Here is a 26,677-nt window from a genome sequence, read left to right as displayed (position 1 = left end):
GAAGAAGCTCTTAGTGTGCCTTGATCATGAGGCCTTGAGTAATGAAACAAAGCTGTTAACAGGAACGGAAAGGTCAGCTCCTTCTCCTCAGTTAGTGAGATACTTGAGATTTTTTACAAGGTTGTCCATAAGCTAAAGATTCAGAAATACAGTATGCACCACACACTGAATAAAACAACTACCAGTAACCACAATGTTCCTTGATGAACATGATGATTTATAGATCACTCTGGTGAGTAATACTTGGGGTTAAGACTCACAATCCTCCATCAAGAAACAGTGACTTTGCTTAAGCATTTCCAGTGACTGTTTCCTTTTATGCCACTTTACAAAAACTAGATCACTCTGGTGAGTAATACTTGGGGTTAAGACTCACAATCCTCCATCAAGAAACAGTGACTTTGCTTAAGCATTTCCAGTGACTGCTTCCTTTTATGCCACTTTACAAAAACTAGATCACTCTGTTGAGTAATACTTGGGGTTCAGACTCACAATCCTCCATCAAGAAACAGTGACTTTGCTTAAGCATTTTCAGTGACTGCTTCTTTTTTTGGCACTTTACAAAAACTGAATGTGAGCCTTCTCATGCTGCTTTCCCCACCCCCTCCACTACTCAGATTTCCAAAGAAAACAGCCTGAAGGAGGCATAATGAGGGTATGATACATCCCCAGATACTGTCCTTCCTGCTCCCTGCTTGTGTACTTGAAGTATGGAACAGTACACCAGTTATATTCCCTTGATATGTTCTGTTCTCTGCCTGTCAAGAGACCTGTGTGTTCCGCTTAGTGCTAGAGACAGAGCTGAGTAACTGCTAGATTTGGGATTTTTAAAAAATGGGACAACACCCATTATTGTTTTTTTGTCCCAGCATCCTGTGATGCAACTTGAAATCTGTTTTGCACCTAGCTGAATCTAATCTAATTAAGTCTGCTTAACACATTGTACACTCTGACTCAAGGCTGTTTGAGGGCTTTAATACCTGCATGTGCACCTTCAGTGTTGCACAGGAAAGAAGGTTTAAAAATAGTGTGGTTATTCACACCTGTGCAGCTTTGTAGCTGCACATTGAAAACTAGCCTGTGTGTGTGTGAATCATGGAGGAAGAGAAGGACATGGGGGAAGGGGGAAAGTGGGTAGGGAGGTCATGGGGCCATTTTTGGTGTTTGTTTTTAAAGTCCAGTAACTGCATCCGTATCTTCACAGCTGTGCAGAATGGTTTAAAAATAGTGTGGTTATTCACAGTTTTCTTGATGCACAGTGAAAAATAGCTGCCACCCCCTCCCCCCCATGGATTTCCTGCCCACAAATTCCATGAAAATCAGTGCAAGGAAAGAGAAGGGAATGAGAGGAGGAGAAAGACATGGGAGGGGGGAAAGAGGTGACGGGGACTTGTTGCAAAACCAGTTCTACAGCTTTAAAGACACTCCTATCTATAAGAGTGATATTACTGCTACATTGAAACACATGTCTTTGTAGCGCTTGGAAACTGGAAGCGCCAGAAAAATCAGCAGTTTGGGAAAATACGAAATATTGAAATAATGACAAAACAATGGATTGGGTGCATGTCTCATGTGTCCTGAGCATGAACCAGATGTTAGAGTACCAGGATAACTGCTTGGAGATCTTATGCTATCAAGTGATATATAAGTAATTAAAATACATAAAACATACATACATACATACATACTAGGATAAAATGCTAGTGTAGATTGCTTCTGAGAGTGTGTGTCTTCTCTAGTACTCATTGAATCTAAGAAGGCCAACCTTTATTGGGCATTTTGCCCACAGAGCTCTTCACTGGCTCTCTATAAACTGTGCTTTGACTAAATAAAGAGGTTGTGTATGGATAACCTTGTAATCTCTCACAAACCTGCCCAAGAAACCAGGAAGCAACATTGCTATGCAGGCTGGCCCTACCATTAGGTAGAGTGAGGCAGGCAGCGAGCTCAGACAGCAGATGCTGAGGGACAGGGAGTTGACGTAGCTGCGTGTGTCATGCGGTCTGCTCTTCACCCCCTAAGCTTGCTTGCAGTCCTCAGGTGTAGTGAAGGATGCTGTCCCATCATTAGCATTGAAATAAGATTCAACTGCCAGTCTGGTTGGGTTTTGTACATGGAATAGAGGGAAGATGCCATCTTGTCCATTGCCTCAAGTAGCAAAATGTTTTTGGCTGGTCCTGCCTGAAACCTGTCCTATTTAATTTCTGCAGCCTGCTTTATTTCTTCTGTTGTTCCTGTATTCAGGTCTCTATCCTTGTTCCTCTTTCGTTTGGTAGTTTTATCTTCCTGCTGCCTTCACACTCTTCTCTTGTTTAACTTCCCCTGTGCACCTGATCTCACTTTCATCCTTAAAATATTTCCTTACTCTGCTTCCTTTTGTCCACAGGCCCAGCTGTTTCCCCCATCTTGGTAGCCATATGAATTGCAAAAATGCATGTGTACTAATTTGTGTTTTCACTTACAGGTGAATTTGACTTTAGGGCACTGACATGTCGTTCTGAGGGCCCATTTGTATATTACATTTCCTTTCTACATGAAGATAATCTTCATGAATGAAAAAAGAAATGTCCAGGATAGTATTATGTTACAATAACACGCATGGCATTTTAAAGTAAAAGAGAACAAGTCCCTGCCCTGAGGATCTTACAGTATATAATTGTAATCCATTTGGATTCCTGCAATGCACTAGTATTATTCCAGTGTGTTGTACATGAAGCCAGGGCCAGCCCTCCCATGAACCAGAGTGAGGCGCCTGCATCAGGTGGCAGAGTGGGAGAAGCGGCGAAGTGCACTGCTCTCCCCTGCTCCTGCCCAGGAGGGAGCCCCCCCCCCCCCGCTGCCACCACACACACACACACACTGCTTCTAGCAGCTGCTCTGGAGAGTCCTGCCAGATGCTCCCCCACCGTTACATTTGTCACAGTGAGAGAGTGGTGGTGGGGCTCTCTAGGGATGCCGCCCATGCTCTGTTTGCCTCATTGTGCAGAGAGCCATGCGACCAGAAGAAGCAGCTGTGGGGGTCCTGGTGGTATTTGCCTGGGTCTCACAAGAGCTCTCATGAGAGCCCCACATGCACTTCTTCCAGCTCTGTGGCTCTCTGCATGATGAGGCAAACGGGGTGGGCAACAGTGGCAAAGGTAAGGGAGGTGCAATGTGGCAGTGTGAAGGGGTGCGATGCAGCGCCACAGGTTCTCTCCTGCCTCAAGTGATGAGACAGCTTGCGCCGGGACTGCCTGAGGCCGCCTTTGAAGCAGGTCTGGAAACTCCAGCTAGTGCAAAATATGGCAGTAAGGGTTTTAACCAGAACCAGGCATTATGAACATATTACAACAGTCCTATCTTACCTTCCCTGGCTTTCAGTTCATTCCAGGGTCCCGCTCAAAGTGTTGGTTTTGACCTATAAAGCTCTATACACCTAGGTACCTTGGAATTTTGATGGAGCACCTCCTTCCCGTTGTATCTACCCATTCCCTTAGGTCATCTTCAGAAATCCTTCATGTGCCCCCCTCAATCAAAAGTTCAGAATGTGGCCATGAAGGAGGACTTTCTCAGTTGTGCCCTCCTCCCCAGCTTTGGAATATTTTCTGTAGGGAAGCATACCTGATGCCTACTTTAAAAAGGGGGGGGGGAGGAAGAAGCAGTGAAAACTCAGGAGGCGGACGACATCTGGACCCTGCTGCAAAATTCTGTTAATTAGGCATGGTGATTGCACATTAAAGCCTTGTCTGGAAGCACCCAAGGTGGAAATTGGCCAGAGCATAAACCAGAGTTTTCACTAAGGAGGCAGGGTGAGGCAGAGATGATGTATTTTTGTAATAATGTACAGTGAGAAGCAATATGGCAATGGATTGCGAAATGGGGAGTAAAGGAGGAAAGATAAAGCACAATGTTTGAAGTGCAATAGTTACACACAGTGGTTGTCCAATCCATAGACAGGCAATGAAAAAACAATGTTTGTGCTCTAAAATCTCCTTCACAGAGTTTAATCTCTCTATTTAGAAAAACTTTGGAAGTATGAATTGGCCCTGAGTATCGCCCTGTAGCTGGATGCAGCTGAAATGCTGTAGTAATTAATTTAATTTGGACCCATTCTGAATATTATCACAGAATTGGTACATGTGGAGTTTGCCACAGTTTTCAGTTCACATATCTTTTTTTTTCCCCTTCAAAAGGGAGTCTTGATGCAATTGTACAATCGCACCAGGATTCACTGTGATTTATTCAATGTGCATATGCCTGGATGCACATTGGTAACCTATGAGAAAGAAAGATGCAGACTGAAAACTGTGGCACACTACACCTGCTTAGCTGTTGGAGAGCCAGCATGGTGTAGTGGTTAGAGTGTTGGACTCGGGAGTTCTAGTCCCCACTCAGCCATGAAGTTCACTGGGTGACTTTGGGCCAGTCACTGACTCTCAGCCTAACCTACCTCACAGGGTTGTTGTGAGGATAAAATAGAGGGGGGGGGAGCACTATGTATGCCACCTTGGGTTCCTTGCAAGAGGAAGAAAGGGGGGATATAAATGTAATAATAAATAAACATAAATAAATAAACAAAGTCCAGAAATCAAAAGAATGACTGATCACTTCAAAATTTCTTGGAGCAAATTAGTTCAGCTCTGATTTCTTCCCACTGCCAAGAAAAAACATTTCTATTCAGAATTGTGTTTCAATGGCGATTGAATTATTGCTTTGTTCTATTTTTAGCCTACTGCTGCTGAGATGGTGATTTTTATATAATCTTCCACTACATACCATTACTGTTGTCAACCTTTGCTAAGGACGTTTGCATGGGAATATCAGTGATTAAGGGCACAATCCTATGCATATTGAGACAGAGAAAAGGCCTACGACTTCCAGCATGCCCCAGCCAGCATTGCTGGCTGTGGCATGCTGGGAGTTGTAGGCCTTTTCTGTCTAAACATGCATAGGATTGCGCCCTAAGACTGTAATCCTACCGACTAAACCTCAGGATCCTCCTATCTTGTGGATTTTCTAGGATGGATTAATTGGAATATAATTTGCCATATTACAGTAGGCCAGGGGCAATGCCTACAGATGGCATGGCACCTGCAGGGACCTCCAATGGTGCCCACAAAGCTCTCCCTGTCCCCTTCAAAAAATTATTTTTAATTTTAAAAAACATTGGGACACCAGATTCTCCTTCCTGTTCTTCAACCTCCTGTTGATTAGCTGTTCAGTGGGCAGGAAGAGAAGGAAAGAGGTGCTTCCTGGCCTCACCCAATCTTCTTCAGCCCACACAGAACTTTCCCCTTCACTCTCTCTCTCTCTAACTCTTCACTCCCAGCCCCTGGCCTTGCTGTTTCTTGCCACCAAACTCCTTTCCTCACCATTTCTCTCCCTTCCCCGTCCGTGAACTTTTTTCCCTCCCTAATCCCTAGACTTGCTCTTTCTCTCCCACTCACCACCCCTTTATCTTCCTGCTTCTCTCCTTTCCCGGTCTTTAGCCTTGCTATTTCTCTCCCCCAGCCACCACCTCTTTACATAGTTGTTTCTTCCCCCTCCTAGCCTTGTTCTACCTCTCCCCTCTACCCCTTTGCTTGCTATTCCCCCCGCCCCAGCCTCTAGCCTCACTATTCCTCCCCAACACCTCTTTGACTAGCTAGGTCCTCATGGTAGCCATTATGGGACTGGGCACATCCTCCATGGGAGCCATTTTGTAGTGGTGCCCACAACAATTTCTCAAATTCCCAAATGTGCCCACAGGTCCAAAAAGGTTGGAGGTCTCTGCTGTAGGGCTGATTATAAATAAAAGTAGACAAAACAGTGTCATCCAGGGGATGCCATGGTGGGATCAGATTAGGGAAGGTCCGTGGTAGGGCACCTGCTTTGCATGCAAAAGGTCCCAGATTCAGTATCTAACATCTCCAGGGGGGTGTCTCCACCAGCAATTTACTCTGAGCTGGCTGCGTGTTGAGGTTGTTAGGGATACATGACATCATGGCCATCCAGCAGCCACCCCGGAGATTAACAGAGAAACACTGGATTTCCTGAGACTGCTTTAAGTCTGATTCTTTTCCTTATGTCGGGTTCTCCCCATTATAGCTGTTGCGTGCCCCAACCCCCGTATTTACTTTGGGTATGCTAGCCCTGCCCAGGGTGTGCCTTTAACCGTGACCCCAGTCAAGGGGTGTTTCCTTTCCAGCACAAGCATATGTGTGTCTACTTGGAAGTAACTACCATTGTGCTCTATGAGGCTTGTCACCTAAATGTGCACATGGAAGTAATAAATCACCCTTCTGTTACAGCGATCAAGCACATCAACAGGCTAGAAAGGGGTTATGAGGCTTGAAGGGAAATAATTAATTTGCGCCTTCCTTACGGAGAAAGGGGAGGAGAGCCTGGAGGGGGCGAAGCTCTCTTATTTGTTGAGCAGCACCTGCCACTCCGATGACATTCACTTCAAACCCCACCCCCCACCTGGGAGTATGTTATGTGATGCAAGTTGGAATGGTGTGATGCACACCTGCATGGAGCCCTGCCCAGACCAAAAGCGGCTCCTAGAAAAATGCGGGTAAGCCACTCCTCCCTTCTCCTTCCGTTGTCGTGGAGACATGGCCTAGGTAAACCTGACAGAGACTCCTCTCTGAAACCCTGGAGAGCTGCTGCCAGTCAGTATTATGAGGCAAAATGGACCAATGGTCTGACTCAGTATAAAGCGCCTTCCTATTTTCCTAGGTCATGAAGAGCTTGAAGGAAATTTCACCTTCTCCATAGACTCACTAGATAGAGTCAATTACTGGTTGTGTTCAGATGTCACAATAAACTATGGTTTATCAGCCTTGGGCTTGCATGCTCCCCTCTCGTTCTCAGCTGTGTGGAAGAGCTTGGAAGCTTTCACTTCTTGTTTCAATTAATCACAGTTTAGCATTACATCCAGCCCTTAAACTGTGGTTAATCTCAACTTTGTTGGAAAAAATCAACTTCATAACCATGTTTGAAGTTGGCTTGTTTCAAACAAATCGTAGTTAAGATTAACCACAGTTTGCCCTGTTGTGCGAACCAGGTCAAACTGTGGTTAATCTTAACTATGGTTAAGAAACCGTGGTGGCTTGTTTAAATTGGTGGGATGTGCTGGGCACCATTAGCCTAATTACCCGCCTGGGCGCAATTTGTTGAGTCATCCAAACCTGGGCGGCATAGCTTGTTTGAGGGGGAAACAACCCTCAAATAACCCATGGGCTGTTGTTGGGTTATTTGAGGGTTGTTTCCCCCTCAAACAAGCCAAGCCGCCCAGGTTTGGATATGACAACTTGTGCCCGGGTGGGTAATTAGGCTAATGGTGCCCAGCATGCACCAGCACATGATGGCAAATACTGCCGATTTAAACAAGCCATTGTGGCGTATTTAAGCCATGGTGGCTAGTTTGATTGTGTGAACAGGCCCTTTGTTAGGTTCAGATGTAGTGATATGCTGTTGTTAATTTTTTTTTAAATGAAGCAAATGCCTCTGAACTCACTCAAGGCTGTCTTGAGATTCCTATGCCTATGAGATTCATCTAGCACAGGCCTGTAGCCTCAGGGAATGTTCCCTGGGCTGAGCCAGAAGAGGTCATTAGCGGGTCCCTCTGTCTCTTTCAGGCCATGAATGATTACAGCAATTGTCATGGCATTTGTTTTTGACCCAAATTCCCACAGCCATTGATTCTCTCCTTATAGTAAAAAGAGCCAGAACACAGCAGAGAAGCATGTGAGGCATTCTCTAGTTTTGGAGGGGAGGCATGTACATTCCTAGATCAATCTCCGAATCAGCATGGGGCTATTCCTCACATGGCTATTGGAGATCTTTCATGTAGGCCATACTTGAGTAGGAATAAGAGATTGGAGAGCTCTATTCTTTCCATTAACCATCAGAAACAAAAGGCAACAGGAATTTGACCTGATGTACTGACTGACACCCCATCCTGCAGGTCTGATCACACAAATATAACTACATGTTGATGATCTCTCCCCTTTACTTTATTTCTGAAACTAGGGAAAGTTCTCTTCCTCCAGCTAGTTGCCTTTCATAAATTATCCAGCTCTCCCATTTTGACTGAGCCTTATCATGTGCGCATTCATTCAGTGGCGTATTTTGGAGATAACTGCTGCCCCCTTGAGGAGGATCTCTCAGCCTGCAAGTTCAGGCAACTAGCTGGGCACGGAGATGTGAGAATGATGTTGTCTGCAGCACCGCTGAAGATTGGAGCTTAGTTAAACTAGAGGATGGAGGGGCTACTGCATCCTTCAATGGGATGTGATCTTGTGCACATCTGGAAGAAGGCAGCTGTCTGAAAGAGGTCATGCACAAAATCTTCCTAGTCTTGCTTCTCATTTGTGCTGCTATAAATAACTTTTTTCTCATCTCGCCCTTGGGCCTTTTTTATTTGAATGTAAAATATTACAAGTTGCACACCTTCTTTAATTACAGTTATCTTCCACAAGGAAACCCCGCAATAGCAGTAGGAGGAGAGAACTCTGTTATGTTGCAACAGAACATGGATTTCTGGTTTGTTTTTTTAATAATGAGGGCAATTGCTGCTGTTGTAGCATGCAGCTACAGAAGCTTCTCTGTTCTAAACAGGCGACAATGCCAAAGGATCTAGATATGAAGGCAAATGCTGTGACTGACAAGCTGAGAGCACAGCAATTCATGCTGGATACAAGGGTTATCGTTGCTTTTTGCTTTAAAGCCCCAGTCAGTGTGCAAAGCCTGGCTGCATTAGAACAAGTTATTAAACATTCTGTTTTCACCTTCCAAGCAGTTAACAAATATGGGCAGCTTATGCCATTGGCTTTTTCTTAAAAAAACAAAACTAAAACAGATCAGCAAGTGCAGGGAGTTGAGATTTTTCATGCCACTGTGCAATAGATAAATACATGTGGGAATAAACAGGGAAATATTAACCACTCAGATCAAGGAATGCATGCGTGAAGGAATGCATGCATGAAGGAATGCATGCAGGACCAAAAAACCTTCAAAGAATATGGGGAAAGGGATGAGTAGCGGCATTCCTTCTAAGTAAGCGATGTGACACAAGAGCAGAGGCACTGAAATTTGTGCTGAAAATCCAAGGAAGTCTAAATCCCATAACCACAAAATCCCAAATCTGTGACTGGAATGGATTATGCAAACTTATTTGTACAAATTCACTTCATTTGCATGTTTCATGTATTTTATCTGGTTGACCTGTTTTTAGGGCAAGAGAAAAGGAGAGGGTCTGAAAATGGTCTTAAGTTCAACCCCTTGATTACAGAATTGTCTCTATTTCAATTCAAGATCTACCAATATGTTTTCAGATTCTCCCATGCAGGCCTTCACTACAGGGATATTCTCCATTTACTGGTGATATCTATTTTAATGTTCTTTCAATCTGGTGGTTCTTGTCCACACAGGAATTCCTAACTTGCCTGCTTTGTGAGACAGATTGCTAGACGGACAGCCTATCCTGTTTACTGTGATCACATGGAAGATCCAAAACAGGTAGCACTGTAAGTAAAGAGATAAATGAATTCAGAGATGTATGTGGTATTCGCTCCTGAAATGTCACAAGAAGGCACAAGCAGAATGCCAGAGTAGTGTAGTGGTTAACATAATGGACTTAGATCATGGGTTCAGATCCCCATTCAACCATGAGATTCAATGGGTGACCTTAGGTCAGTCACAATCTCTCAGTCTAATCTACTTTGCAGGGTTATTGTGAGGCTAAAGGGGCCCCCATGTATGGCACCTATCTGAGGAAAGGGCAGAATACAAATGTAATAAATTAACCCTGTATTACGTACTTACTACAATGGACTAAATCTCAAAGTGTACTTAGAATGCTTTTTACAGCCTGACTGCTAAATATATTAGAGTAAGGAAGAAAAACCTACACTATGCTGAGCCTGGCTCTTTACTGAAGGACTTGCTAGTCTTTGCTGAGCTGGAGCAGATCTGGGACAAGCTACTGCTGCTTGAAGCCCTGCAGTGTCATCTTGCTTATTGAAGCAGCTAGTCACCAGTGTAGACATACTTTTTCCTATGGATCTTGGTTTCTCTTCTTCACAGTATGGGGTAACAAAGACTCTTCACTTGGCAGTCTTTTTTTCCCTTTCTTTCTCAGGCAACACAACGGTTTTTGTGTTCCCAGAATAAACAACTGATGCCATGCACAAATAATAACAAAGCTCTTTATTTCAGGTTTGCAAGAGGACCCTAATTGTCTCCAAAGTACAGAATCTGGCAGCAGTACAATCATGCTATGATCAGCAATAGAGCAGAAATGAACACAAAAATTAAAGAATTCAGTAGGCAGTATCCAAAAGTGTCATTCTGCAAACTCAAATAGCGCTAGTGGTGCTCTGCTGAATCTTTCCATTGTGCAAGCGGTTGCCCATTATGCTTGCACAACTGATTGTACAAGCGGTTGCACAATTGATTGAACAAGAGTTATGCGCAACCAGTTGTCCAAGTGCTCTTGCACAAAGAATCCTGAAACTACTGAATTTGAGACACCCACATTTTGCATTTTAAATTCAACTTTAAAGGATCTTTTAAAAAAATTAAATCTCAAGTCATGTTGATGACTCAGTCATACATACATACATATATCTTTTCTAAAACTACCTCATATAACAGTATCCATAATTGTGATGTTTTGTTTTTTTAATTACAACATTAAGTTTTTTGCAAACAAACTCAAATTAGGAGAACGTGCTTGAGAATTTTTACCCTATCACTGGTAGTCTGTTCTTTTTTCATTTCTGTCTCCTGCAGTTAAGTCAGTGTTAAGGGGACGTTTCCTGTTCTTTGGCTAGCCGTTACTTCTTAGTGATTCTTCAGATCTGACGCCAAACATTGATTTGGCGAGGAATTCATAATGAAATCTTATTAGTATATTAAATCAAAGCCACATGAGTCATTTTTTCAGCCACCAGAGGTCAGAAGGAGCAAAAGAGTGGGCCATATCTAGTAGTCAGTTCTGATCATAACATTCTGTACACTGTATAATGAGGAGCAAACAGTATACAATTCACAGGACCTGTATTGCTGATATAGTTGTTCAAGCCTAAACTATTTATTTGTTTATGACATTTCTAATCCACCCAATAATCAATGTTCTCTGAGTGGATTACAGACATTTAAAAGACTAAAATGCCATAGAACAGTTAAAAATATAAAATACAATACAAATATTTAAAGGAATACAATATGACACAATGCAAAACAACAGCACAGGAACCGATAAAATAGCCATGAAATATAGAACTAGGTGTCTAAAATGGCTGGGAGAAAAGAAAGGTCTTTGCCTGGTGCTGAAAAGAGAACAGCATAGGTGCCAGGCGAACCTCTTTGGGGTGTTCATTCCATAAGCAGGGTGCCACAAGTGAGAAGGCCGTTTCTCTTGTAGCCACCCATCTAGCTTCCTTCAGTGGGGGCATGTGGAGGGCCTCTGAAGATGACCTAAGGGTCTGAGCAGGTACATGCGGGAGGAGACATTCTTTTACATGTCAAGAGTAGAAATATGCTTTAACACAAAATAGTGGCTTATCTATGATATCTCCATAGATTTAGGCCACATGAAGTCAATTTTATCTGCCCAGTTTTATCTCTTTCTGTTTTGGACTTTCTAGTGATGTCTTTCAATTTTTCAGTAAGATAATATCCTAACTTAGATAGAGCTTTAATGTCTAACACCTTTTTTAAAGTCATTTTTTTTTGCTCTGCCTTTTATCAAGGGTGCGATCCTATCGGGATAGGCGGCTGCCTCCAAACTTGGAGGCGACTGCCTATTCAATGCAGGACAGAAGCACGGAGGGGATCGTCCCCTCCGCGCTTCAGCTGCCCTGCATTTGTGGCTAGACAGCCAATTTTGGCTGTGTAGCCACGGGAAGGCGGAGCAGGGAAAGTGGCTGCCAGACAACACACAGGATGTGTTGTACTGGCATTTCTGCTTTCCCCACCCTGGAACGTCCCCCAGAACGCCCTGTTTTTGCCACTCCGCACTCCTCTTCTGAGTGCGGAGCATGGGGTTGTTCCAAGCTGCCTGCAAGGCAGTGCGGAAGGAGAAGGTCGGTTCCTGGAAAGCAGTGTATCCTATGGCCATCTAGCTGCTGACTAGTGGCTATAGGATTGTTCCCTTAAAGACATTTAAAGCAAGACAGGTTATACTATATTTCCATAACAGTCTATGCAGCATTTTATTTTTCTTATCATATTTTATTTAAATAAACTAAACCCAGAAGGAGGGTTAGATCTTGCTGTGGCTATCCCATTGCAGATACAACTTCTCAAATTACTTAGGATACAAATACGCAAGGTGGAATTGTGCATCCGTCTTTATTCATTTAATCAATTTAGGTTTTGATAAATAATATTGCATGGCATACGTGTATATGGAACCTCTATCCTGTTTTTTGTTTGTTTTGTATGTGAAGAATTAGAATGGTACTTTGAAGGTTTGAGGCCTACAGAGGCAAAGGGAAAAAAGGTCAGGCTTAGGGGGTTTTTTTGTTGGGAGGGGGTATCCCTGAGAGAAGTAGTTTCATTTCCCCAGTTAAGTTTCAGTTTCATCTCCCCAGTTAAGTTTCATTTCTTACGGTTTGAAACAGTACTTTGGGTTTTGAGGGAGGAGGGTATATAAAGAGAGTGAGTGAACCAGTAAGAGCAGAGTCGGAGAAATCAGAGCCTGAAGAGGGGGCAGGAAGAAGCAGCCTGGAGAAGTCTAAGTACAGCTTAGGTACTTAGGTACAGGTAAAGGAACTTGCATTTTGCAATTTGTATTTTCTCTTAATGCTTTTTTGTATCACTCAGCTCTATTGCGCAAATACTTTTAGTTGTGATTTGCTTCCTTTAATTTACCAGTGAAATGTTGTGGTTAAACCCTATGTCTAGAGTGTCAGTCACTCCACATCTATAGCCTAAACCCACGTTACTGAAAAGGGGTAGGTAAAAGAAGGAAGGTGGGACTCTTAAGGAGGCAAGAGATCCTTAAGGAGTTGCTCAGGGGGCCCAGGTCATAGCAGAAACCTATGCATTATTTTTTTACAATAATGTAAAATTATTATTGTAAAATAATATTGCAAATAAAATAATATGCATTATTGTTTTTACTTACATAATGATAAAGTAGGGAAATTGGTTAAGGGTTTTATGTTGTAACAGCAGTTACAACATAACTGCTGTATGAGTGTAACAACAATTACACCCATATCACAGAGGGTGGGGCAGCAGGGGGAGGGAAAATCCATTCCACTTATGATGTCTGTTCCAATGGCAGATGGGACACCATTGGATTTCAGCCAGTATGTTTCCAGATTTCTATTCAGTTCACATATAAAACTTCATTTGGTCTGCAACAGGGTCAAGACCAGCACATGGCATCCTCAGACCCTTAAAAATAATAATAATAATAATAATAATAATACATTCTGGCCTGGCACATTGAGCTGCTAGTTGCTATTTAAATTTCCCACAATACAGAGTAGCTCCAGGGCAGTGAGAAATTTAAATGGTGGCTCTTTGGGGAAGATGTTGCCTGCTGCCAGACAAGCCAGCCAGGGCCCAGAGGAGAGGGGTTCTACCAAAGAGCAGTTTGCCCATGGACCCCTCTAATCAGCAGCCAAATCTCATTCATACCCGTGGTCTTAAAAGATATGGTTGACATTAAAAAAAAGTATCTTCAGAGTGTTTGGCAAGCATATAATGGATGCAACATGTTCAAATGGTATTCCTGTGTGCCTAACACTAACATTGATTGCCTTCCTGGTCAGCCCTTTCATTGCCTTTAATTCCAACATGTCCAGGAAGGCAGATTAAAGACACATTATCCAATAACTCTAGGTTATTTCACATGCCAAGAAATAGAGTGCATACTGGAAGACTGCAGGGGGCTCAATTTCAGGACATGTGTGATCAGCAAACAAGGAGCAACCTGCAATAAAGTAGGGAGAGTTTGCACTTGACTTCCCAGAAGGGGCAAGGATACACTTTCCCAGCACTTGTCATCCCGGTATCTAATTTTGCAATGCATTTTATTTGTGACTAAGAAGACACACACATCAGATTTTAATCCTCTTTGCTTGAAACAATTATTACAAGAGCAAGACTTTAGGATGGCTTCTGTCATTCCCACTGCTTCAAATCCAACATCATGTAGCAGTCAAAAACTGTTCTCACTTGAAATCTCTATGTCTAGTTTTGGGAAGGGGAAAATATCCCCCTAGGTTCTGTCCATTGGATTTGTTGATTTATAGCTGAACGTTTAGTGTTTTGTTAGCTTGTTATTCCAGTTTAGGCTATGTAATGCTCCAAGTCTTAAAGTCTAAGATGTACATAAATTGATGCACATATTTATGTTGATTTACAACTTGACCTAGCTCAGAGGGTTATAGTTAAATTGCCACCCACTAAATAGTATAAGTTGAAAACTTTGCAATGCAGGAAGAGCAACATGGGGGGAGGGGGGGGGAGAGAGATAATGCTGGAACATTCGGCCTTAGCTCAACGTCACTGTATAGCTGTAATTCCCAGTATGAGGAAGTGCAAGGAAGCTACTACCATGGTAAGCTTACAGCGCAGACACAACCCAGATCTTACAAAGAACGGGAATCAAAGTGAGTGCCTGTATCCAAAACGTAGAACAGGCACTCCACTCCCAAACTCTCTTACCCCTTATATCAGCGTTCTCCAACCTAGCGCCCTCCAGTCGCTTTGGACTACAAATCCCATCAGCCCCAGCCGACATGGCTAATGGACGGGAATTATGGGATTTGTAGTCGAAAACGTTTGGAAGGCACCAGACTGGGAAAGCTGTCATTCATTCATACACACACATACATATATATATCACACAGTATTCCACTCCAGACGAAACTTGAGGTGAATCCCCTGTTCTAACACACCTCTGCGGCTCTCCGCTCGCGCCCTCTCCTGCCATTCTCAATTCTGGCTCCGCCCACTTCCTTTGAAGCAGAGATTAGACTGATTCTAGAGCTCCCCAGCTAACCGTTGGCGGGTCCTCCAAAGGAAGCAGCCATCTTTGTTCCGGGAAAAGAAGCCTTCGCGATCTTAAGAGGTGAAAGAAGTCACCCGCTGAGGTGCATTAGTGTTTTTTCAAAGACACTCGCCCGAAGTCTCCCCGTGTGTTAGCGGAGGGAAATAAGGGGAAAGCGGTGAGTAAGCGATAAGGCGACCCGTCTTCCCCGCTGCCCTCACTCAACATGTCTGCGCGATGCAGGAGAGGACCGCAGTCTTTCTAAGAGCTGAGGGGAGGCTGCTTGTACAAAATGGCCGCCGAGAGCTGAAGGTGGCGCTCTAGCGCGCTGTCTCTATGGCTGCGAGCATGCTGGTGGACTTGAGTCTGGCTGAGTTGGGGGCTGGCGAGTGAGCGGGCCCGAAAGAGTCAAAACGAGGCGGAAAGGATCGGCGGCAGCTGTTGCAGCGCGACGGGGATGATAGAAATCAGTGCAGTGGCCGCCTCGGCTACTCCTGACCCGAGCCTGGAATTGCCCTGCCTCCTTTCTGTTTAGGGGGGTTGCTGTTCTGCTCATCCGTCCTCTTCTCACTTTCAGTCTTCCACTTTTCCTCCTCCACCGCCAGGATCCTCGTCCTGCTGCTCCCTTCTCTTCCCTTTGCTCCGTCCCCATTTCTGCTTCCTCAGATCCCGCCACCACCCCAGGCTATTCTGTTGCCTCTTTCTCCACCTTCACATCTTCTAAACTTCTCTCCGGCCCGAAGTGCCCCTGATCTTAAAAGGCATTGTAATCCCCCCTCTCCACCCCTGTTTGTCAGCCTCTTACTCGGCTCTTTCACCTGCCCCCACCCCATGTCTGCTGATTCCTTTAGCTCTAGGTGGAAAAAGGCTTAATCCTGCACGCAGACACGCCTTAGTCAATTTTCGCTGTTCCGTCCTTGGCAGTCATCCGTATTCTGAAAGTTCCCATCCCGTTTCCCCAGCTCCTTACGCTTCAATCCCCCTGCCCAATTGCCCCATTTCATTGCTAGGAAGGCTCTTGCCTCCCACTTCTCCTTTTCCATTCTCCACACAGATACCTTTTTCTTTCTCTCCCACCCTTGCTTTATTCTTAGGGGTATTCCTGAACTGTGTTTTCCCTTCCCTGATTCTTCTCCCCTTCTCACTTTATCCTAGGAAGGCTCTGCCTTGCCTAACTCGGACACAACTTTCTCTTCTGCTGGCCCTCTGCCCCCAGGAGCGTTCAAGCCCCCTCTCGCTGGCACTACTCCTTTTGTCTGGATAAATTTTCTCTCCTCCCGTCTCCCTCTTTTTTCCTTTGTATGTAAACAAATTTCATTGTTTGTTTGTGCTTTTGTTTCTTGGTGCCCTGCCTTCCTACTGCAGTCTGATTTAGGAATAACCCCTACCTCTAATTTTTGTTTATCAACAATTAAGTTGCCTCTTTCCCCTCTTGCTTGCTTCTGATTCTTAACCCTCACACTAAAGCTCTTTGGCTGCTTGCTTTTTTACCTCTTTAGGCGAACAGATACTATCTCCTCTCCCATAGGTAGCTTCTTTTAGGGGTACATGTAAAGCACTGAATCTAAGCTATCTTTTAGTGCTTCTGTACCTGTTGTTGCTGTCATAATTGGGCTGGGGAAAATCTGCGTTGTAAACCGCTCTATACGGGTGGTAATAGTATTTGGAGAGGCTGAAGAGGAGGATGCCAAGGAAATTGCTGTTGCCTTATAAATCTGTGTTTTCTCACTCTCGAGTTCCAAGGGGTTTGCATGATTCCTTGGCAATGAATGCAGCCAGAAGTGGCTACCGGGTCTTCTCGGCAAATTCCACAGCAGCCTGCACAGAGCTGGCGAAGAGAATCACTGAGTGAGTGTTGCACACTTTTTAAGCATTGTGTTCCTCTGTATTAATGAATTTCATCATTAGGTTGGTGCCCAGGCAGTTGCTATATGCAGCATGTGATTGGGAAAATAAGGCATGTTTGTTCAAATATATTTCTGGTGGGGAGGGGGGTTTGCCACAGATTTGCAATGAAGCAATTAACCTTTAGTGACTTATTTCAGTTCAGCGTAATTTAAGAATGTGTGACCCACCCAAGAGCTGTAGCACTACTTTTGGCAATTCAGATTTTAAGAATTGGAGGGAGCAATCCTATGGGGATAGGTTGCCTCCAGGTTGCCTCTGAACCTGGAGGCAACCGCCCATCCAATGCAGGGTAGGCAGAGCGCATCTTCACCTCTGTGCTCTGGTCTGCCTGCATTTCTGGCTAGACGGCCGATTTCAGTTGTCTAGCTCCAGCGCTTCCAAGCTGGGGGGCGGGGAGCAGGGCGGATGATGCATAGGAAGTGTCGTACTGGCCCTTCCGAAGTCTTTGCCCCTCCCTGCCCTGGAACGCCCCCTTTCCTCCTGCTCCGTGCTGCTCTTATGAGTCTGGAGCCCAGGATGAGCTGTGCCGCCTACAAGATGGCATGGAAGGGGTTGGGGAGGTGGTTTTCTGGGAACTGACCTTGGAGTGCAGGCTTTGAGGTTGGTTCCTGAAATCTGAATAAGGCTATGGCCATCCAGCCGCTGTCTAGTGACCATGGGATTGTGCCCTTAGTTATTTTTACTGGGGCTTTAAGCAATGATTGACTGGTGCAATCAATGTTAGTAATCAGATTTAAGGTGGAATCCTATGGCTCCTAGACAGCGACTAGACAGCCATAGGATTTTTCAGTTTTTGGGAACTGACCTCAGAGCCTCTACTCTGAGGTCTGTTCCCAGAAAACCACTTCCCTACCCCTGCCACCTCGTAAGAGGCATGGTTCGTCCTGGGCTCCGTGCTCGTAAGAGCAGCATGGAGCAGGGGGAAAGGGGATGTTCCTGGGCATGGGGAGGGGTGGGGATGGCAAAAGTCGTTATGACACTTCCTTTGGGCTGGCTGGCTCCCCCCCCCCCAAATTGGTGCAGCTAGAAAGCCAAAATTGGCTGTCTAGTCACTAATGCGGGGCAGCCAGAGTGTTTAGGAGAAGTGTCTGTCTGTCTGTCTGTCTGTCTCTCTCTCTCTCTCTCTCTCTCTCTCTCTCTCACACACACACACACACACACACACACACACACACACACACCGCGCTCCACCTTCCCTGCATTGGATAGGTGGTTGCCTCTGAGTTTGGAGGCAGCCGCCTATCCCCATAGGATTGCTCCATTAAATATTTCAAATAGCATTTTACTAGGCCTTGTGTGAAATGAATGTTCATAACGTAGTATAAAGAGTGTCTGCTCATTTCTTGATTCCATTACTGCTGCTGAGAACCATTTTACTCTCACCTGTTTTATGTACTGTCTTGTATTTCATCTGGGAGCTTGTTGATTCTTGTTCTTAGTACTCTGTCCCCATTATTTACTGTATGTACATTAGAGAGTTTGAAATGGAAACAAAATAATTACTTCCTTGTTCAGAGGTCCACAGCATTTGGCTGATCTTGGAAGCCAGCTAACATTTGTGGTTGCACCAACCCTGTCCCTTCCTGGCCCAGGAGAGGGCTGAGGATCTTGTCTCTGATCCTGGTCTGAATTTTGGAGGCACTCAGAGAAGTGCCCACCTCTAAAGTGGAGAAGTGTCACTGCATTGGAGTGCCTCTGAAACATATCGGGACTACAGGGACAAGCCTCTGTCCTGCCACTCCTGAAGTGCCTCTGAAGCTTTGCACAAGGTCATTGCTTAGTCCCTGCCTATTTCTCACAGTGGACTGGGGCGGGCATTGCAGGTTAAAAAAAATATGCTCACCACTGGTGAGAGCATTTGTGGGCCCCTGTCTTTGCTGATGAAAGATTCATTGCAAACAAGACATTTACTTAACTAGGAAACCTTTAATTCGTGGGAAGGTAATTTGTGGCATAGCCAGGGATGATGGGAGATGTAGGCCAGAACATCTGGAGGGCTCCAAGTCACTACTCCTGCTTTAAATGATCAACTAGTCCTGTTTGCCTGTCATTGTTTTATAGGGTGGTTGTATTTTAGCATGATGGATAATTGCTTTTGCTGTACTAAATTGTGTATGTTTTAATTTTGTTGTAAGTAGCATTGAGGCTTTAAAAAAAGGCCATCTAAAATGTATTATTATTATTATTATTATTATTATTATTAATGAAAGCAAATGATTTCATTCTGTTTTTGGTAGTGTCACCTTAGGGAAAAAATGGGAGTAAGAGATATGATAGATGTGTGTGAAATTATGTGTGGTGTGGAGAATATGGACAGGGTAATACTAGAATACTCATAACACTAGAAACCAAAGGACATCCAATGGAACTGAATGGTGAGAGATTCAGGACAGATAAAAGGAAGCACTTCTTCACACAGTGCATAGTTAAACTATGGAATTCGCCACCACAGGACATAGCTATGGCCACCAACTTGGATGGTTTTAAAACGGGATTAGACAAATTCATGGAAGATAAGGCTATTAATGGCTGCTAATCATGATTGCCATATATGTTATCTCCAGTACTGGAGGCAGTATGCCTCTGTATGCCAATTGCTGGGGAACACAAATGGGAGGGTGCTGTTATACATGTCTGCTCTGGGCTTCCCATGGGGCATCTAGTTGGTGACTCTGGGAACAGAATGCTGGATGAGATCAGCCTCTGGTCTGATTTACTGTAACTCTTATGATGATGATAGGATATGAGGCCACAGATTCGGGGTGCTGTTAAAGAGCAGTAAAGTTTCATTAGTTAATCTGTTATCAAATATTATCCTGTCATTTTTTTAAAAGATGACCGTGGGAGGCTGTGAATTTGATCAAAAACGGGGTGGGGACGGGTTTGGGGTGAACACATAGCCAGAGGGGAAAGGGTTAAGCAGTTCCCCACCACCACCACCACCACCACCACCACCACCACCACCACAATATTTCTTAGCCTTGTGTAGCTGCTTGTAGCTGGGGGGTAAATGCACACTTCACATACACCTGTTGGGAGAGAGTGCACATTTGTGGTGTAACATCTAGTCTGGACCTAAGTGGCACCACACAAGTCCAAGCAACAGCTGTTTGTTTCTCGAAGTAGCCATATTTGATGTTATAGCAAATGTCCTTAGAAAGAAATAAAAATAGACAGCATCTAGACATGTAAACAGTTGAAATTATATGTTGTCACCATAACTGTTTCTGATGACAGGTTTGGAGTGGGAAAAGGTAAAGTATTTTCCAGAGCATAACGCTTGACTTTTGTCTAACAAATGTCTCACAATTATCCTCAACCTTCTTTTCATATATTTATATAACTATTGCCTGTAATGGACTGTTCTGCCCTTGTTCCTAATTTAAGAAAAATGTGTTATCAAGGCAAAATGACAGTATTGAAGAAAAATGGAGAAATTGCAGTGAGGCTTAGGGAGCAATCCTGTAGCCCCCAGACAGTGCCTGAAGGGCGATAGGATAGTTCGGATTCTCCGATCTGAGGTCAGAGAAAGAGCTCCAACATCAGAGAGGGGAATTGGAGACCTCCCCCCCCCCCCATTGCAGAGAGAACTGTGCCGGCTTGCCTCCAAGGCTGAAAACTCAGCCTCAAAGAAAGGGGGCATTTAGGTGGGCAGGGAGGGGAGGAGACTGGAGCGGCTAGGATATGAGCTATCCTGAAGCCTCCCCAGCCTCCTTCCCTCCCCCTCCAAAGTGCCCCTGCTAGATGGGCAAAAAAGCCCAGATAGCAAAAAATGAAGGCCGGGAGGACAGCGAAGCAAAGATCGTCTCCGCTGTTTCTCCTGTCCTGAATTGGATGATCGCAAGCCTCTGCACTCAAGGGCTTACGATCATCCAGGGCACAACCCATAGGATTGTGCCCTTCATGGTTTGTTTGTTTTTTTGCAACAGTGTTTGCTATAAAATATTTTAGAGACCCACACCTGAACCAGCATTTTCAGGGCATGAGTAGAGGTGGCCAAATTTTTTAAACTTGTTAACAAATTTAAGAACTAATGTGTTGGCAGGACCAGATGGCATTCCTTGAGAGTTTTTAATGAACCAAATTGTGAAATAGGTATTCTCTGAGCTAATATATGTTACATGGCTAAAATAGTCTCCTTGTGATGAAAATATAAGAGGCTAAATAATATTTTTGTATTCAGTGTTTATTTTTTAATCCAGAAATCCCAGACCTGTTATCATACATATAAGCCCCCTGGGCGGCACTTCTTGGGCCAAAAGTCAGGGTACAAATGTGTCTTTAAATAAATTAAAAAGAATAAATTCTGTCTCAAATAAATATGTGGAAAGCATTATTTAAAGCTGGAATGGTTCATATTAACATAGAGCTGTGTAATTTGAGTAAAACTGTGGCATATCCGTAATTAGAACGATAATTTTCAAAGTACACATGCTTAACTTGATGTAAAAAAAAGTTGGGCATGTATAATTTAGAATGATGAAGGCCTACAAGGCTTCTAAGTTTCAAAGACAGTTTACAAGTATCCAAAATGTTTTGACTTTAAAGGCTGTTTGTTGCCCCCCTCCCCCACCCCGAAAGTTTCCTTCAGCATATCCTAATACTCACTTGGTTTTTCTTGGCTGTCAAAGATGCATCACCATTTTCTTCTCACTCGTTGTGGCATTCCAGAATGCACTTTGCTAGGGAATCAGCCACCTCAATGGAGGAGGCTTTAAAAGAGTGAGTCTGTTCAGTACTGTGCTTCCTTCTTAAAGCTTTGTGAAGCATTATGAGGTTCAGAAGAAGTCCAAACTATTATTAGATAACTGCAACTTGCCTCTTCATGGATCACTGCCTTGTTGTGGCGAAGGGGCATGCGTAACTCAGTGAAGCCATAAGCTATGCCGTGCAGGGCCACCCAAGAGGGACAGGTCATGGTGGAGAGTTCTGACAAAATGTGGTCCACTGGAGAAGGAAATGGCAACCCACTCCAGTATTCTTGCCAAGAAAACCCCATGGAATGTATCACAAGGCTAAAAGATATGACGCCGGAAGATGAGCCCCTCAGGTCGGAAGGTGTGCAATATACTACTGGGGAAGAGCAGAGGGAATTTCCAAGTAGCACCAGAAAGAGTGAAGCGGCTGGGCCAAAGCCGAAAAGACACTCAGCTGTGGATGTGTCTGGTGGTGAAAAGAAAGTCTGATGCTGTAAAGAACAATATTGTTTAGGAACCTGGAATGTAAGGTCAATTAATCAAGGTAAGCTGGAGGTGGTCAAACATGAGATGGCAAGATTGAACACTGACATCTTGGGAATCAGCGAACTAAAATGGACAAGCATGGGCGAATTTAATTCAGGTGACCATCATATCTACTACTTTGGGCAAGAATCCCTTAGAAGAAATGGAGTAGCACTCATAGTCAACAAAAGGGTGGGAAAAGCAATACTGGGGTACAATCTCAAAAACGATAGAATGATCTCAGTACGAATCCAAGGCAAACCATTCAACATCACAGTAATTCAAGTCTATGCCCCAACCACTGATGCTGAAGAAGCTGAGGTTGATCACTTCTAGGAAGACCTACAACACCTTCTAGAACAAACACCAAAAAAAGATGTCCTCTTCATCATAGGGGATTGGAATGCTAAAGTAGGAAGTCAAGAAATCACTGGGATAACAGGCAGGCATGGCCTTGGTGTACAAAATGAAGCAGGACAAAGGCTAATAGAGTTTTGCCAAGAGAACACGCTGATCATAGCAAACACTCTTTTCCAACAGCACAAGCGGCAACTCTACACATGGACATCACCAGATGGTCAGTATCGAAACCAGATTGATTATGTCCTTTGCAGCCAAAGATGGAGAAGCTCTATACAGTCAGTAAAAACAAGACCTGGAGCTGACTGTGGCTCCGATCATGAGCTGCTTCTTGCAAAATGTTGGCTTAAATTGGAGAACGTAGGGAAAACCACTAAACCATTCAGGTATGACCTAAATCATATCCCTTATGAATATACAGTGGAGGTGACGAATAGATTTAAGGGATTAGACCTGATAGACAGAGTGCCTGAGGAACTATGGACGGAGGTCCGTAACATTGTTCAGGAGGCAGCAACTCAATCCATCCCAAAGAAAAAGAATTGCAAGAAAGCAGAGTGGCTGTCGGAAGGGGATACGGCCTTCTGAGGTCACCTGGAGGGCTGGATTTGGCCCATGGGCCTGAGGTTCTGCACCCCTGACCTAGATGTAGATGGGAGCTTTCTTTTATTTTCCAACTGTGTGTGTTGCTTTGAATGAGCGGGTTGGTACTACATGTGCCTGAAAGAGGTAGGTCTATAAGTAGGTCTTAAGAATATTCTCTTAAGTGTCAAGTCCATATGGCTGGAGCACATGGAGATAAATTCTTGATGTCTACACCATTAACTGCAGCTCCCTTATCCTGGAGACGCACAGAAGTTTGAACTTGAGCAATCTCCCAAAGTGCTATGTTTGGCTGAACGTTTAAGGCTGGAAGTCAGCCGTTATAGGATTTGAATTTGATACAGTATCTCATTTTTTTCTATTCGTCTCACTTTGTCCATCTCACTTTATCCATCCCAAGCCTTTGGAGCAGCATAGAAGATAAGTAGAAAGCAGTTTTTTGATCCACTTTTAATTAAGCAATGCTACTTGCATCAATTTTTACTTAATGCTATCTGCTTCCGGGGCAGCTGTTGGAGGAAGCTATCAAAGCAAGTCCAGAGCATCTTTGCCTGATAATAAACATGCCTTGCTCATTGTAAATCCTACTGTTGGTTGATTGCCTCCAGAGCTGACTCTAAACAATGATCGTGGGACTGCAGAACATTACCTTTTCTGAATTTCTCTTGGAATGATATGCAGTGCGCTCCAGAGACTTTAATTTGCTGCCATTTATTTGAAGTATTTTTATAGCACCTCTCAGCCAAAAAGGCTTCCAAAGTGGCATACGTATGATGACTTACTAGACAGTCCCTGCCTGCAACCTTACAGCCAAAAAGGACATGAGGCACAGGGGAAAAGGAACAGGGAGGGAAGAGGGGGAGAAATTAATTCATTTAGTAGGGCTGCTGGAATGGCCCCACTGTCCTTCTCCTCATCTTGCTGGAATGTCCGCTGGTGGTGACAGTTGAGGGAGGAGGAGCCTTCACGAGGGAAGACATGAAGGTGGGGCGGGATGGTCTTGCTCTTCCTCAGCTCAGCTTGCTGGACTGGTGTAATTAACATCTGAGTATTGTATTGAAAGGTCTCCTGTAGGGCTGGATACATACATTTTTAGAACAAGTCACGATCTGCTCAGCTTAGTTACCCAATGGATACAGTAATGGGATAGCAGCAAAAACTCTACTAGGGAAACAGAAAAGGGGATACTTTTCCAGCACCTGGGATTGTTCACAGTTTAAACGCATCGTATGGTCTTGATTTGATTTAACTAGTGTAATGCAGGGGTGAGCTGAGAAATGTAACTATCTGAAATAAACTTCACTCTTCTGCTTGCCCTCTCCTGAACCGCAGTTTTGCTTTGTTGAAAATCAACCCAGGATTGGCCCCATATGGCTCAAGTGTCCTGCAAAAGGTTTCAAGTTGAAACCTGACATAATAATTGAATCACCTTTCAAAAGCACTCTTTGTTGGTGCCATTATAAGCTTTGTTGTTGTTCAGAAGAGAAGTACTCAGTATTGTTGTTGTTGTTGTTGTTCAGTCGTGTCCGACTCTTCATGACCCCATGGACCATAGCACGCCAGGCCTTCCTGTCCTGCGCTCTCGCCCGGAGCGTGCTCAAGTCCATATTCATCGCATCAGTGATGCTATCTAGCCATCTCATCCTCTGCCGTCCCCTTCTCCTTTTGCCTTCAATCTTTCCCAGCATCGGGGTCTTTTCCAGTGACTTTTCTCTTTGCATTAGGTGGCCAAAATATTTGAGCTTCAGCTTCAGTATCTGTCCTTCCATTGAGCACTCAGGGTTGATTTCCTTTAGGATTGACTGATTTGACCTCCTTGCAGTCCAGGGGACTCGTAAGAGTCTTCTCCAGCACCACAGTTCGAAAGCATCGATTCTTCTGCGCTCAGCCTTCCTTATAGTCCAGCTCTCATAGCCATATGTTGCTACTGGGAGAACCATAGCTTTGATTATACGAACCTTTGTCGGCAAGGTGATGTCTCTGCTTCTTACTATGCTGTCTAGGTTTGCCATAGCTTTCCTCCCAAGGAGCAAGCGCCTTTTAATTTCATGGCTACAGTCACTGTCTGCAGTGATCTTGGAGCCCAAGAAAATAAAATCTGTTGCTTCTTCCATTTCTTCCCCTTCTATATGCCAGGAAATGATGGGGCCAGATGCCATGATCTTAGTTTTTTTAATGTTGAGTTTCAAACCAGCTTTTGCACTCTCCACTTTCACCCTCAATAAGAGGCTCTTGAGATCCTCTTCGCTTTCTGCCATTAGGGTGGTATCGTCAGCATATCTGAGGTTGTTGATCATTCTCCCAGCAATCTTAATTCCGATCTGTGATTGATCCAACCCGGCATTTCTCATGATGTACTCTGCATATAAATTAAATCAGCAGGGCGACAATATACAGCCTTGTTGTACTCCTTTCCCAATTTGGAGCCAATCGGTTGTTCCATGTCCGGTTCTTACTGTTGCTTCTTGACCCTCATACAGGTTTCTCCGGAGACAGGTAAGGTGGTCTGGTACTCTCATCTCTTTCAGAATTGGCCACAGTTTGTTGTGATCCACACAATCAAAGGTTTTAGCATAGTCAATGAAGCAGAAATAGACCTTTTTCTGGAATTCTCTTGCTTTCTCCATGATCCAGCGAATGTTGGCCATTTGATCTCTAGTTCCTCTGCCTCTTCTAAACCCAGCTTGTACTTCCGGTAGTTCTTGGTTCACGTACTGCTGAAGCATAGCTTGTAGGATTTTGAGCATAACCTTGCTGGCATGTGAAATGAGCATAATTGTACGGTAATTTGAACACTCCTTGGCGTTGCTCTTCTTTGGAATGGGAATGTAAACTGACCTTTTCCAGTCTTGTGGCCACTGTTGAGTGTTCCAAATTTGTTGGCATATTGAGTGCAGCACTTTAACAGCATCATCTTTTAGGATCTTAAATAGCTCAGATGGAATACTGTCATCTCCGCTAGCTTTGTAGTGCTTCCTAAGTAATGCTTCCTAAGGCCCACTTGACTTCACTCTCTAGGATGTCCAGCTCAAGTTCAATGACCGCACTATCCTGGCTATCAGGGACATTAAGATCTTTCCTGTATAGTTCTTCTATGTATTCTTTCCACCCCTTCTTAATCTCATCTACTTCTGTTAGGTCCCTGCCTTCTTTGTGCTTTATCATGCCCGTCTTTGCACAAAACGTTCCCTTGATATCTCCAATTTTCTTGAAGAGATCTCTAGTCTTTCCCATTCTACTGTTTTCTTCGATTTCTTTGCATTGTTCATTTAAGAAGGCCTTCTTGTCTCTCCTTGCTATTCTCTGGAAATCTGCATTCAGTTGGGTATAACTTCCCCTTTCTCCCTTGCTTTTCACTTCCCTTCTTTCCTCAGCTACTTGTAAAGCCTCATCAGACAGCCACTTTGCTTTCTTGCATTTCTTTTTCTTTGGAATGGATTGAGTTGCTGCCTTCTGAACAATGTTTCGGACCTCCGTCCATAGTTCCTCAGGCACTCTGTCTATCAGGTCTAATCCCTGAAATCTATTCGTCACCTCCACTGTATATTCATAAGGGATATGATTTAGGTCATACCTGAATGGTTTAGTGGTCTTCTCTATGTTCTTC

The 26,677-nt window shown here is 44.1% G+C and overlaps 1 protein-coding gene across 7 annotated transcripts in view; it reads left to right on the top strand.

The window, feature by feature from the left end:
• The first annotated feature begins 15,008 nt into the window (after window positions 1–15,008).
• PRPSAP1 (phosphoribosyl pyrophosphate synthetase associated protein 1) overlaps window positions 15,009–26,677 on the top strand; it is a 45,855-nt gene continuing 34,186 nt past the window's right edge. For 2 of the 7 annotated variants that reach the window (XM_084838186.1, XM_084838189.1), the window contains exon 1: window positions 15,308–16,825. In XM_084838186.1, coding sequence (XP_084694312.1) covers window positions 16,662–16,825 — 164 coding nt within the window. In that variant the 5' untranslated portion in view covers window positions 15,308–16,661. Of the gene's footprint in view, window positions 15,156–15,307; window positions 16,826–26,677 lie in introns of those variants that run through there. The other 5 variants (XM_084838187.1, XM_084838184.1, XM_084838185.1 and 2 more) reach the window with 5 other exon arrangements.

Source organism: Heloderma suspectum, chromosome 2, assembly GCF_057233095.1.
Source record: "Heloderma suspectum isolate Gila_16-S chromosome 2, 16-S_ref, whole genome shotgun sequence".
NCBI lineage: Eukaryota > Metazoa > Chordata > Lepidosauria > Squamata > Helodermatidae > Heloderma > Heloderma suspectum.
This window is presented reverse-complemented; position numbering and strand designations above follow the sequence as displayed.